This window comes from Callithrix jacchus, chromosome 9, assembly GCF_049354715.1.
Source record: "Callithrix jacchus isolate 240 chromosome 9, calJac240_pri, whole genome shotgun sequence".
Lineage (NCBI taxonomy): Eukaryota > Metazoa > Chordata > Mammalia > Primates > Cebidae > Callithrix > Callithrix jacchus.
In genome coordinates this window covers 103,326,325-103,341,672 of record NC_133510.1, presented here as the reverse complement: position 1 = coordinate 103,341,672, position 15,348 = coordinate 103,326,325, and the positions used below count along the sequence as shown (strand labels likewise).

Here is a 15,348-nt window from a genome sequence, read left to right as displayed (position 1 = left end):
GAATATTATAGATTCCTTAATATAATCAGCCATCTACTCTCTATTCAGATTTCAGCTTCCTGAAAGGTTTTTTCTGATGTCCAAATAAAAGGATCCTTCACCATTCTCTATCACCCCATATTATCCTCTTGGCTTATACTGTTATTCACCATCACATATCCACTAACTAGCATTAAAAAAGTACCTGGTATACAGTGGCTACTCAAATTCTTGAATAACAGCATTCAAGACAACAACACGTCATTCATTAAACATATTACATACATGAACTGAACTCTCATATAACCCTGTAAGATGGGCATATTTTCCTTTTAAATTAATGATGCAATTGGGCCCTGCAAGGCTACATTAGTTGTTCAAGGTCATTCACATCATAACCCAAAGCACATACAAAATATTCCTTCCACTATACTACCACTCATAATCTGGATATAAATAGATTTTGATCATTTGGAATTCCATGCTCAAAACATTATTTTTAAATAAAAAATATCCTGAGAAGTATACAATATTCAAATACTCTAAGAAGACCAGAAAACTGTAAATCACTTTTAACCCAAAATACTGCTATAGTAAAAAAGAGAAAAATATTATGCCTCATAGAAATACTCTTCCTTCTTAGACAGAATGGAAAATCTTTCCTATGAATTTACAAATTCATTAAATTCCAGCCATTCATTGGCTTGACTTTAAGGGATATAACTAATTTGTCAACATTCAAAATAACCTGAGATAGATGCAGACTTAGAAAATTTCAGTTGACAAAACATTAGAGATTATCTAGTTTACAGTCCTGTTTGACAGAAGAGGATCATGTGACTTATTCTGGATCAAATGACTAGGGGAGAGAGTCAGAACTAGATATCCTTGTTAAATGTTAGGACTAAAGCCATTAACTATTAACATGCAATCTGGAGGCAGGGCACACTGGCTATGCATATAATCCCAGTACTTTAGGAGGCCAAGGTGGGAGGATCACTTGAGCCTACGGATTGAGACCAGCTTGGGCAACATAGATGAGCGTGGTAGCTAGTCTCTAAAAACAACTTTTTAAAAACTTAGCCAGGCGTGGTGGCGACCGCCTGTGGTCCCAGCTACTTGGGAGGCTAACATGGGAGGACCACTTGAGCCTGAGAGGTCAAAGCTGCAGTGAGTTGTGATCGTACCACTGCGCTCCAACTAGGGCTACAGAGCGAGACCCCCATCTCAAAACAAGACAAAAAATGTAATCTGGTATAAGTAGTTTCTGTTTTTAAGAGTATAATTAAAAAAGACTTCTATTTCAGACGTAAATGAAATGTGTGTCACTGGGAGCTGCTGCTTTAGGTCACATGTCAATGTAAGTCATGATTACTACATAGCCCTCATAAAGTTAGTTCCAGTACAATTAAAGATATGGTCAGTTTATGTTATATTAGCTCTGTAGAAAGTGGTAATCAATAATGAAGACGATTTTCTCAATTTAGCTCAGTCAAATTCATCATACTTTAGTAGGCTTCCTTTCTGATAAGAAAGAAAACTGGAATTTCTATCGGTTGTTATCTGTTATGATATTACAGATCTTATTTTTATTGCTATTGTTACAACCATTAACATTAGAGCTAGAAAATCAAGTATGTAACTTTCTTCCAGCTACATAAAAATATTCTTAAAACTATCAGAGTTCAAGTGTTAACAAAATCCTAGGAATAAAGGCTTTCAGATAAATGTTCATTTTAATCAAGTATTAAAATCAAAACAATATACAAAAGTCCCAATATATAAAATATAACTGTTTCTAAGTCTTAAAAAATTAAGATGATTTAACAGACTCTGAATAAGGTATACATTTTTAAGAAAATTGACTAAGACGAAACCATTCTTTCTACAAGAAACATTTGCTGTAACAGTGTATCATCTGTCAAAACCCCAGTCCCAACAGACTTTGTCCACTCATCTGCTATTAAAATACACATTATATATGAGAATCAGCAAGAGTCTATCCTGAGTAAATGAAGTACAGTCCATAACCAGATCTGTTCACAAGGTCACAAGCCAATAAAAAACCTTATACGGCTTCTGCCTTTTCTAAAGATGAGTAAAGTAATGGTCAACTGGGAGAATAACCACACCTCTACTGGCTCATTGCATAAGGTACTGACTCAAGAAAACAAGGCTTATAATTTGGCAAGGAAGAACCTGGCAGAGTTTAGAAGAAAATGTCCAATAAACAAATAGGTTGTCATTTGCAGGAAAGGAGAATTTTTCTAAAAAAAAAAAAAAAAAAGATTTCCTTGTTGACTATCCAATCATCTGGAAGAAGTTTTAAGTTTTTAAACTTATGAAATAAGCAATTCTAGGAAGAGGAACTGTGAACATGGATACACGTTTTGTTTTGTTTTGTTTTGTTTTAAATTGCCCTAGGAGATTCTAATGATCAGTCAAGTTTGAAGAGACTAGAAATCACTGAGATTTTTACTCAGAACCATCTCTGCAGAAGTCAGGATTACTTTACCTCCATTAACCCTAAAGAGTACCATAAATTTTCCACAAGGTATCAGCTATAAAAAATGACAATGATCAAATGTGTCTAATAAGAAAGGTTTGGTATTTAAATGTTTGGGGCAGTTTTCCTTGTCTTGTAAAGAACAAAAAAAATATATACCTTCCATATGCTAGCTAGGACTTGGGCTTCCACAGTTTCTCTCTACCTGATGCGCAGGCAACCTTATCCCATAATCCATCTCAATTCCCATTTCTGAAAGCCAGCCTAGGTCCTTTCCTAAGGATCTGTTTTTATTTTTTGTTTGTTTTGCTTTTAAAGAGACAGGCTCTAGCTCTATTGCCCAGCTCTAGAGTGCAGTGAAATGATTGTAGTTCACTGTAGCCTCAAACTCCTGAGCACAAGTGATCCTCCCACCTCAGCCTCCTGGGTAGCTAGAACTACATGTGTGTGACACCATGCCCAGTTAATTTTAATTTTTTTTTTTTTTTTTTGAGACACGGTCTCACTTTGTTGCTGAGGCTGGTCTCAAACTCCTGGCCTCAAGCAATTCTCCCACTTCAGCCTTCCAAACTGCTGGGGAGTATAGGTAGGTGTGTGCCACCACACCCAGCCTCCAGGATCTGTTTGTAAGAACATAAAATGATGATTTCAGTTTTATAAGTCCCCAAGTAGTCTCTGAACTCTGATTCATATTTCACCTCAATAATCTGGCACCCCCAAAATTTGTTTTTGTTTTCAGGCATATTAAGTATAAGTAATTATATAAAACCCATGTATTCACCAACCAGCTTAATGTAACTTTACAGATAAGCTGACACTCTCTTATTTGGTGTTTTATCATTCACGTAGTTTTTTTATACTTTTACTTCATATTTATGTAAACCTTAATAACATATTATTCTCACAAAAAAGAGAACATATATCATTCTGCATAGACTGAAAGTATACATAGCTTTCTAAAATGTGCTTTTCTATGAAAATCAGATTTCTGAGATTTATCCATGCTGTTTATATAGCTCTACTTGATTAACTACTGCTTATTATTTTATTATATGAACATATCAAAAATTATTCTCCTTCCATTAGTGGATATCTAGGCAGGTCTCAATTTTTCACTATTTTAAAGTACACTGCAATGAATATTATCATAAATGTCTCCTTTTGCAAATGTGCTTATATTTCTGACCAAAGATTTTTAACTTCTCAACAGTCCTTATCAAGCTGGTAACCATAAAGGCAAACTTCACATTTACCTAAACACAGAAGTAATTTTATCAGAGCTTATCAAAGATAAACAGTAATTATTTTGACATCCACGACAAACTGCTTCTTGACACTTTGAAACTCCACTGGATTTTGCCCTTTTCTAATCTAATCATACCAGACCAAACAGGAGTGAAATTTGGCCCTGGGTCAGCTATGTCAATAATTTTCACAATAATAACCAATTTCTAACTCGATTTAAACTAATTTTTAAGTAAACAAAAATGGGTTAACTATAATATACATAATGATACTGTTTATCTCCAGATTTGTCCCATGTGGTATCTTTTGGCTGATAGTACTTTTTCTAAATAAATTCACTTTTGCCTGGTGAAATGGCTAGCAGGAAGGTAGTCATCAACAATTCTCTAAGGGCCAGGAGCAGTGGCTCATGCCTGTAATCTCAACACCTACAGGCCAAAGCAGGAGAATCATTTGAGCCCAGGAGTTCGAGATCAGCCTAGGCAACAATGTTGGTGCCATCTCTATAAAAAACACAAATATGAGCTAGGTGTGGTAGCGCAAGCCTGCAACTGCAGCAACTCTGGAGGCTGAGACAGGAGGATCACTTGAGCCTTGGAGGTCAAGGCTATAGTGAACGCTGTGATCACACTATTGCACTCTAGCCTGGGTAACAGAGTGAGATGCTGTCTCAAAACAACAACAACAACAACAACAACTACAAAAGCCAAACAAAAGAAAAATCAACTCTCTAAGGCCCTGCCAATCCCAGCTGGATGTGAAATTCTTCAAGCGAGAGGTGATCACTTGAAATATCATTGATTTATTTTTATTTTTATTTTATAATAGAGACAGGTTCTTGCTTTGTTGCCCAGGCCAATCTCTAACTCCCATCTTGGCCTCCCCAGGTGCTGGGATTATAGACATGAGCCACAGCAACCAGCCATTGATGGTTTTTAAAAATTACCTTACAGAAGCCCTTTTTAATTGTACTGAAGTCAGGCAAGACATAGTCTATCATTACTGTATTTTCTTCTCCTTTCAACCTGGAAAACAAAACTGAAATTTATGAAATATTCTAATTATGTGTAATATCCCCAACAATCTACTTTCCAATTCTTAAATTATCATTATACATACTTTGCAATATCCATGTCTCTATAAAAATCCTGAGACACATAGCATACATCTTCTTTCACTTGATTAATCACATGTGTTTCATCCATAACATGTAGCTGTCTAACAGAAATAAAAATTGCAAAATTTGAAACAAACAATTACATATAATTTACAATTATCCAAAATTTTTTTCTGGAATTAAATTTTCAGGCAACCGATTTTTTTGAAACATTAAATTCTTGAATATGTAAAATAATTTTAACCTTATGGAATACTCTCACTTCCATTAATTTCTACACTATTCCTCTGAGGGCAGGTATTAGTCTAATTTATAGATAAGGAAACTGAAAACAAAGGTGTTAAGTGGGAAGGTTTTTCTAACTAAAGAGTAAACTTCCCCCACCAAACCGTTCTGAATGGAATCTTGCTACACAATGCTTTAACTCCACGTACTTTCTTTTCTGGTTATGTAAGTATTGTTGAGTCAGCACATAGTACCAAGCACATATAAGCTATTTAATAAATATCTGACAAGAAAATCAAAGAAAACATCGGCTTACTATAGAAATAAGCATGTTTAAAAATAAACAAAAACTTTTTGATCTTCCAGAGTGCTGGATTACAGATGTGAGCCACTGCACCTGGCCACAATTATTTTTAATGAAAAAATTGCTAAATGTATGGCATGACTGGGCATGGCCATACCAGTATTCATTCTCTCACCGGTATCCTTTAAAACATATATGTATATTATTTTAAGCTGATATGTGATAATTATACATATTTCTTGGGTATACAGTGATGTTTTGCTGGGTGCTGTGGCAACACCTGTAATCTCAGCACTTTGGAAGGCTGAGGCGGGAGGATAGCTTAAACCCAGGAGTTCAAGACCAGCCTGGGAAACATAGCAAGAACCTGTCTCTACATAAAAATACAAAAAGTAGCCAGGTGAAGTAGCACATGCCTGTGATCTCAGCTACTGGGGAGGCTGAGGCAGGATAACTGCTTGAGCCCAGGAGCTGAGGATGCAGTGAACCATGAACACACCACTGTACTTCAGCCGGGGTGACAGAGTAAGACCCTGGCTCAGAATCAAAAAGAAACCCATACAGTGCATCAGATCAGGATAACTAGAATATCTATCACCTGAAACATTTATCTACTTTTTTGTGTTGGTAACAGTCAGTATCCTCCTTCTAGTTATCTGAGACTGTAACATTCTTGCCAAGCTCAGGAGCCTGAAATGCAGGTCAGTAATCCCAGCTGCAAAGGGTGGCTGATGTAAGAGATCTCTTGAGCCCAGGAGTTTGAGACCAGCCTGGGCAACATTTCGAGACCCTGCCTCAAATAACAATAATCATAATAATAAAATTGTAAAAAGAAAACAAAAAGAAACTAACATTCTTCAAATAACAAACATATAGTGATAGAAAGCCAATCAATCAGTGGCTGCCAAGGGTCAGCAACACTGTGGGGGAGCATATAAGGGAGCAAAGGGATGCTGACGGTATGATACCATCCAAAGTTAATGTAACAAGAAATTGAGATTTAAGAATTCTACTTATGTTTTAAATACAATAAAACTAAAAATAGTAACATATGTTAATGTACAAGATTCACAATTTTTTTTTTTTTTTGAGAGAGTCAGTCTTACTGTGTGACCCAGGCTGGAGTGAAGTGGTGCCATCTGGGCTCACTGCAAACTCCACCTCCTGGTTCAGGTGATTCTCATGCCTCAGCGTCCCAAGTAGCTGGGATTACAGGGCACCATCACACCTGGCTAATTTTTGCATTTTTAGTAGAGGTGAGGTTTCACCATGTTGCCCAGGCTGGTCTTAAACTCCTGGACTAAAGTGATGCACCCACCTCAGCCTCCTAGTGTACTGGGATTATAGGTGTGAGCCATATGCCTAGTCTTAAAAGTAAGGAATAATCTTAAATTACTTTAAAAAGTTCATCCCCAGAGCCCCATCCTCCCAAAGAATTGAAGGTAAGCATCACCTGTAAGATATGATCTCCTTTAGGTGATTGGTTAAGAGTTTTCCTCCCACATTTATCCTGAAAGGATAATTCAAATTTGATTACTGCACATATCATTCTGTTTAATCTTTAGAAACAACATGAAAATTAAATGCAACTCACCGAATAATTGCTTCTTTTTTCTTTTTACTTCTACAATAAGGAACTATATGTGTAAAGGAATATCCACTATCAACAATAATACAGCATAATTCAGAAGGATTATCTCGGAAATATCTATGTGCACTGAGAGCCCCAGCTATTAAAAAAAAGATAAAGAAAAAATGAATAAAAATATAACACTAGTTTAAAGCAATTAAAATGGTAGAAAACAAAGACAAGCACAAAGCCAAAAATGTTCCCTTTAATTACAAGATAAATGTTAATTTATAATACTATTCATAACTGTCAAAAGATCTTTATAGTGTTTTTAATTTAAAACATCACACTTACATGGTAAACATAATAAAAAGGTAAATATTCACTCCAAGGTTTAAAATAATTACTCCGACAGCAGCTCATCTTAACTGATCGTTTATTACATGCCAGACTCTATTCTAAAATCTGTATAATGTATAATAAGTGTGTTAATACTCACAACAATCCCAGTTTACAGATAAGGAATCTGAAGTTAAGTAATGTACTCAAAGTCACAGAGTTAAGAAGTACCAGAGTGAGGATTCAAACCTAGGCAGTATGTCGTTAGAATAGGGTTTCTTTATCTCAGAACTACTGACAGTTGGGGTTGGATAACTCCTTGTTGTAGAGGGCCTTCCTATGCATTACAGGATGTTTAACAGTATCTTGGCCTCTACCCATGAGATGCCAGTAACATCTTCCCAGTGGTAACAATCATGGCTCACTGCAACCTTGACCTCCTGGGGTCAAGTGATCCTCCTGTCTCAGCCTCTCCAGTAGGTGGGACTATATGCATGCACAACCATGCCTGGTAAATTTTTAAATTTTTCTTTTGTAGAGATGGGGTCTCACTATGTTGACCAGGCTGATTTCAAACTCTTAGCATAAAGTAGTCCTGCTGCTTTGGCCTCCCAAAGTTCTGGGATTATAGGCATAAGCCACTGCACCTGGTTGAGATTGTGCCCTTAATTACTGCACATACGGCTGCTTTTATGGACTTAAATTCTCAAAGTTAAATATTTAAATACTTTCATTGTACATAATCATGCCATGGAATCTAAGCCTTGCTTATAGATAATATTTACAGATTGTTCTCCCTCACACCGGCAGCCTGGGCTACTAACATTATTTAAAACAATAAGATTTGGGCCTGGTGCTGTGGCTGACACCTATAATCCCAGCACTTTGGGAGCCCGAGGCAGGAAGAACACTTGAGTCCAGGAGTTTGAGACCAGCCTGGGCAACAAAATGAGACCCTGTCTTAACGAAAAGTAAACAAATGGCCAGACGTGGCAGTGCACACCTGTGGTCCCAGCTACTTGCGAGGCTGAGGCAAGAGGATCCCTTGAGCCTGGGGGGTAGAGGATGCAGTAAGCCATGTTTGTGCCACTGCACTCCAGCCTGGCCAACAGAGCAAGATCCTGACTTAACAAAAACAAATAATAATAATAGCAAACACATAAATAACAGAAAAGACAACTACCTCAGAATCTTTCAGAAGTGAGAAATATGTGGCTAGTAACTTCATTAGAAATAAATATTAGTAAAAAGTTAAAGGGAGCGATATCTGACTATATAATCTTTAAGGGTCTATTTAGTTTTAAAATTCCAAGTTTTGCCAGGTGCAGTGGTTCACACGTATAATCCTCGCACTTTGGGAGGCAGAGGCGGGTGGATCACTTGAGATCAGGAGTTCAAGACCAGCCTGACCAACATGGTGAAACTCCATCTCTACTAAAAATACAAAATTAGCTGGGCATGGTGGCACACACCTGTAATCCCAGCTACTTGGGAGGCTGAGGCAGGAGAATTGCTTGAATCTGGGAGGCAGAGGTTGCTGTGAGCCAAGACCGCTTCATTGCCTACCAGCCTGGGCAACAAGACCAAAACGCCTTCTCAAAAACAAAAACAAAAAAATTCCAAGTCTTATTTCCTTCATATCTAAAAAAATGCCACTTAGTATTCTGAAACTTAAAGAGTTTCTTTACTCAGTTCATATCCATATTCACATTTCATATAACTCAATTCTTTTTTTTTTCCTGAGATAAGATCTCACTCTATCATGCAGGCTGGCACAATCACAGCTCACTGCAGCTTCAACCTCCCAGGCTCAAGTGATCTTCTTGCCTCAGCCTCCTAAGTAGCTGGGACTATAGGTGTGTGTCACCACGCTCAACTAATTTTTGTATTTTTTTGTAGAGATAACGTTTTACCACGTTGCTCAGGCTGATCTCAAATTCCTAAACTCAAGTATCTACCCACCTCAGCCTCCCAAAGTGATGGGATTACAGGTGTTAGCCACTGCACCAGCCAAGAATGCCACTTAGTATTTTGGAACTTTATGTTAACCTATTCATATCCATAGTCATATAACTCAATTTCAGTGAAAACTTGAACTCACCATTTACTCTTAATACTGCTTGGAACTGGTATTCTTCAAATAGAATTTCATTCATTGATTCTTGAATTGAAGTGAAGTTAAAGTATGGTTCAGTGATAATAATATTGGTATCTAAAAAATCAACCTACAGGAAAAAACATTCCAAAATGTTTTATAATTTGCAGTGATAATTAACAACTGTTTTACATATACAAACAAAATTAATCCTCACAATAATTGTGATAAGTCTCATTTACTATCCCCATTTAATAGATGAGCAAACTGAGGCACAGAAAAGTTAAATAAGTGACCAAGGTTCATAGAGCTATTTAATCACAGAGATAAGATTTGAACTCAGGGAGTCTAGTTATAGATTCCATGTACTTAATTATTATATAATTTCATCTCTCTTAGAGGTAGCATTAATATTAAGGTGCCAGCCAGGCATAGTGGCTCATGACTGTAATTCCAACACTTTGGGAGGCTGAGGTGGATGGATCAACATAGCAAGACCCCATCTCTACTAAAATAATAATAAAAAATAAAAATTAGTGGGGCATCTCTAAAAATAATAATAACAAATAAAAATAAGCAGGGTATGGCGGTGCATGCCTGTAGTCCTAGCTACTTAAAAGGATAAGATAGGAGAACTGCTCCAGCATGGGAGATTGAGGCTGCAGTGAGCCATGATTGCACTACTGCATTCCAGTCTGGGCAATGGAGTGAGACTCTGTCTCTCAAAAAATAAGAGAAAATAAAATGTTACCATGAAATTGCTTAAAGATAATTGTGGAAAAATTAATGAATGATATAATGAGTATTGGGGCTATTGTTACGCTTCTAAATAAAAAGAAACCAAGGCCAGGCGCGATGGCTCAGCCTGCGTATCCCAGAACTTTGGGAGGCCAATGTGGTCTGATCATCTGAGGTCAGGAGTTCCAGACCAGCCTGGCCAACATGGTGAAACCCCATCTCTACTAAAAGTACAAAAAAAAAAAGAGCCAGGCACGGTGGCGTGCACCTGTAGTCCTAGCTACTGAGAAGGCCAAGGCAGGAAAATCACTTGAACCCGGGAGGCAGAGGTTGCAGAGCTGAGATCACGCCACTGCACTCCAGCCTGGGCCACAGAGCGAGTCTCCGTCTCAAAAAAAAAAAACAAAAAACAAAAAATAGGACAGGACAAGACAAAGACAAGGACAAAACAAGAAAAGAAAATGAGGCTGGGTTCAGTGGCTTTCGCCTGGGTGGATTACTTGAGCCCAGGAGTTTGAGATCAGCATGGGCAACATGGTGAAACCCTATCTCTATTAAAGAAACAAAAGAAAATCACATTAAAAAAATACTTGCAGATGTTTTATTTATTTGTTTATTCATTTATTTTGAGACACAGTCTTACCCAGGCTGGAGTACAGTGGCGCAATCTTGGCTCACTGCAACCTCCGCCTCCTGGGTTCAAGCAATTCTCCTGCCTCAGCCTCCCGAGTGGCTGGGACTACCGGTGTGTAACCACCATGCCTGGTTAATTTTTGTATTTTCAGTAGAGACAAGGTTTTACCATGTTGGCCAGGCTGGTCTCAAACTCCTGACCTCAGGTGATCCACCCGCCTCATCCTCCCAAAGTGCTGGGATTACGGGCGTGAGCCACCATGCATGGCCTGCAGATGTTTTAAATTAAAAAAAAAAAAAGAAAAAGGGCAAGAAGCTTAAGATATTCAAGTTTATGTAATTCTCTCCCACACATTCTTGAGAATTATTAAAACTTGAAAATTTTCTCTGTATACCTATAATCACCTTATAGATATTAAAAGCAAACTCCTCTTGTAATATTCACATATTTAGATATGTAAGCAAAAATGATTTACTGTGAAAATTAAGATGATATAGTGAATTGATCTAATAATAGAAATCTGAAGTCAAATTTTGAGTTTCATATAGCCTATATTCAACCTCCACTTCAACACAGAAATTCTGTTCACTTGCATTTATTAAATATTTATTTTAAAAGTGGCTTAAATATGTGCTGAGAACATAAACATAAGTTTATAAATCTTAAAATATAAGTTCTAATTTTTCATTACAATGAGACATGGAAATAGAATTTGAATACATACTCTAATTTGTTACCTGATACATTTCTTTTCCAAAAAGGTAATCCCAAACTTGTCTTTGAACATCCCAATTCACCAAGTAGCCCTAAAAAATGTTTTTATAAATTTAATTATCAAGAATATTTTAATAATTTTAAAAAATCAGATTCTAAATATTTGAATAATGTTTAAAAATCAGATTTTAAAGCACTGATTTCTATCTTTGGTTATTATTTCCAGTGTGATGCTGTATGAATTTCAAACCGATTATAGTAGTATGCTTTTCTCCTTTAAACAGTTAAAAAAAAAAAAACCCACAAAAATACAATAACTAAAATGGTAGGGGTTCAAAAGACACACCAGTATATAGAGTTGCTTCCCTATACTTATTTTCTTAAATTAATATGTGCATACAACTTAGATTTAACCTAAGTAAAAACCAGTACTCACAATAAGTAACTAAATCATAGTCATTTATCTTTACCTAAATAATTAAATTTTAATTTTTGGCTTAAATTAGATTGTAGTTAAAATGTAAGTCATGTTTTTTCAGAGATCTAAAAATATTTTCATACATATATACACATAGCCTTTTCTAAATACAATTTAAGATGATCTTAAAGTTTAGGTCTACAATGCTAGAAATGAAACATAATAAATTGGATTACCTTTTGAAAAGGAAGGATGTAAAAGAGTCCAGAAGGATCTTTTATTTCATCTATCTGGTTGGCAGTAAAAGTTTTAAGACGTACTGTTTTTGACCGGAACTGACAATTAGGAATAACCCTAGAAATAAGGAAACAAATAATTATTCCCTAAATGTTTAGCTCACCAAAACATCTTTACTTAACCATTACTCTTGATGCCAAAAGATTAGTGTATCCTAAGATTGGTATATCCAGCGTTTCTCATTCTGTCTTAAAATAATACAAAAGGCTGGGAGTGGAGGCTCACACCTATAATCCCAGCACTTTGGGAGCAGAATGATCACTGGAGACCGGAAGTTCAAGACCAGCCTAGACAACATAGCCAGATACTATCTCTATGAAAATAAAAAATAAGGCTGGGTGTGGTGATTCGTGCCTGTAATCCCAGCACTTTGGGAGGCAAAAGCAGGTGGATCACTTGAATTTTTAGGTCAGGAGTTCGAGACCAGCCTGGCCAACAGGGTGAAATCCTGTTGCTACTAAAAAAAAAAAAAAAAAAAATACAAAAATTAGCCAGGCATGGTGGCACATGCCTGTAGTCCCAGCCACTCAGGAGGCTGAGGCATGAGAATTGCTTGAACCCAGAAGGCAGAGGTTACAGTAAGCCAAGATCGCACCACTGCACTCCAGCCTCGGTGACAGAGCAAGACTCTGTCTCAAAAAAATTATAAAAAAGTTAAAATAAATAAAAATACAAATCAGGCAGGCATGGTGATGAACAACTATACTCCTACGTTCTTGGAAGGCTAAGGCAGGAGGACTGCTGAGCCCAGGAGTTTGCAGCTGCAATGAACTATGATCCTACTACTGCATGCTAGCCTGGGTGGACAGAGCAAGACCTGCTGTATTTTTATTTATTTATTTTTGAGATGGAGTCTCACTCTGTCACCAGGCATGATCTCTGCTCACTGCAACCCCTGCCTCCCAGGTTCAACAGGTGCCTGCCACCACACTTGGCTAATTTTTGTATTTTTAGTAGAGATGGGGTTTCACTAACTTGGCCAGGATAGTCTCAATCTCTTGACATTGTGATCCACCTGACTCGGCCTCCCAGAGTGCTGGGATTACAGGCCCGAGCCACCTCGCCCAGCCCCTGTCTCTATTTTAAAATAATAATATAAAAGAAAAATGCCCTCCCTTTTTTGTTAAGTTCAGTATGTAATAAGTTCTATACTGGACCCTTTCTTTCTCCAACAATACTCAAGAAATCCTTACAGGTAAGTACTGCTTCTGTCACTGCAGAGATGAAAGCGACTAAATTGAACCTCCTGTTAGATCAGCTGTAACATTAGATTCTCATAGGAGCACAAACCCTATTTTGAACTGCGCATATGAAGGATCTAGTTTGTGCACTTTTTGTGAGAATCTAATACCTGAAAACAGTTTCATTTCAAAACCATCACCCACATCCATACCCCCACCCCCATATTAAAACTGTCTTCCATGAGGCCTGGGGCGGTGGCTCCTGCCTGTAATCCCAGCACTTTGGGAGGCCGCAGCGGGCAGATCACCTGAGGTCAGGGGTTGAAGACCAGACTAGCCAATGTGGTGAAACCCTGTCTCTACTAAAAAATATAAAAAGTAGCCAGGTGTGGTGGTGGACACCTGTAATCCCAGCTACTTGGGAGGCTGAGACAGGAGAATCGCATGCAACTGGGAGGCAGAGGTTGCTGTGAGCCGAGATTGTGCCACTGCACTCCAACCTGGGTGACAGAATGAGACTCCGTCTCAAAAAAATAAAAAAAATGTCCATGAAAACAGTCCCTGGTGCCAAAAAGGTTGGAAACTGATGCTGTTATAGGGTACAAAAGTAGCAACTATTTTTTAAATGATTGCTGCCTGCCATGAGCTTACAATCTGGTTTGGAAGACAAACTAGAGCCATTATCAATTATATACACATGTATGCATACAAATGTGTCTGTATATGTATATGAGATGACATTAGGATAATACTGTAAAAAATGTTTTGTACCTATTTCACTTATAATTCTGTCAGCATTTTCTCTACATGTTTAAATATTCTTTGAATACATAATTTTAAGAATCTGCATTTGTTATCAATCTCGTATTTGTATTATGATGTATTTAGCCAATCTTGATTATTTAGCTTGCTTCCCATTTTTTGGCTACCTCTACACAATATCTATGAATAATACAAAGCATCCTTGTACTTACTCTTAACAAATATAGTACTTCTAATTAATTCTCTAAGTAATAATAGAATTGCTGTGTCGGCTGGGTGCAGTCACGCCTGTAATGCCAGCACTTTGGGAGACCAAGGCGGATTGCGTGAGGCCAGGGGTTCGAGAACAGCCTGGCCAACACGGTGAAATCCCATCTTCATTAAAAATACAAAAAATTAGCTGGGAGTGTTGGCGCACGCCTGCAATCCCAGCTACTCGGTTGGCTGAGGCAGGAGGATCGCTTGAACCAGGGATGTGGAGGAGGCTGCAATGAAGCAAGATCGCACCACTGCACTCCAGCCTCTGAGACAATGATAATGACACACATTGCCAAAACGTTTTCCAGAAAGATTGTAATAACTGACATTCCTACTCAGTTTGATTTCTCTCTTTCATTTCTTTTTCAAAACACCAGTAGTTTCAACTAGGTCGGCCAGGAGGCTAAAGTCTTCAAAGCCTCTAGATCCTAGGGCTGTGATTTTCAGACTTTTTAGGGGGTCATAGAACCCTTTGAGAATCCAATGAAACCTATAATCTTGTCCCCAGGCAAATCCACAAACACCCAAACACGCTGACCAGTTTCCAAAGGCCGATGAACTTCTGTCAGGAAAGCATCTCTAGAAGCCTATCTTCCACGGCTATTTCCTGTTACGAAATAAAACATACATCCCACTTCCGAGGCTCGCAACCCAAAACTAAAACCAAATCAATTCCAGTTCAAAGCATCACAACCACCCATCCAGCTCCAACCAGGGCATCCTTCTTGCTAAGTTAGGGCCGCGCGTGGGTGTTTGCAATTCATTGATGTCGGGAGATGAAACGTGGCACATGACATCACTAGGCGTATATATCCTGCCCCTCGGAGAAAGAAAGTACTTACGACACATTTTCATGACTGTAACCGATTTTGGCGTTGTAAGCTCCGTTATCCAGCACTAAAGTCGTCATCTCGGCACCAACCACACCGCAGCCACCGTTGTTTTCCCTTTCCGACCCTTCTGCTC

The 15,348-nt window shown here is 37.8% G+C and overlaps 1 protein-coding gene across 2 annotated transcripts in view; it reads right to left on the bottom strand.

Moving 5' to 3' along the window:
* The window catches only part of ACTR6 (actin related protein 6), a 23,896-nt gene extending 8,548 nt beyond the window's left edge, over window positions 1–15,348 (bottom strand). For both annotated transcript variants that reach the window (XM_002752899.7, XM_009004443.5), the window contains exons 1-8: window positions 15,225–15,348; window positions 12,121–12,238; window positions 11,490–11,558; window positions 9,387–9,510; window positions 6,971–7,106; window positions 6,830–6,886; window positions 4,850–4,948; window positions 4,677–4,755 (exon numbers count right to left, since the gene is read on the bottom strand). In XM_002752899.7, coding sequence (XP_002752945.1) covers window positions 4,677–4,755; window positions 4,850–4,948; window positions 6,830–6,886; window positions 6,971–7,106; window positions 9,387–9,510; window positions 11,490–11,558; window positions 12,121–12,238; window positions 15,225–15,292 — 750 coding nt within the window. In that variant the 5' untranslated portion in view covers window positions 15,293–15,348. The remainder of the gene's footprint in view (window positions 1–4,676; window positions 4,756–4,849; window positions 4,949–6,829; window positions 6,887–6,970; window positions 7,107–9,386; window positions 9,511–11,489; window positions 11,559–12,120; window positions 12,239–15,224) is intronic.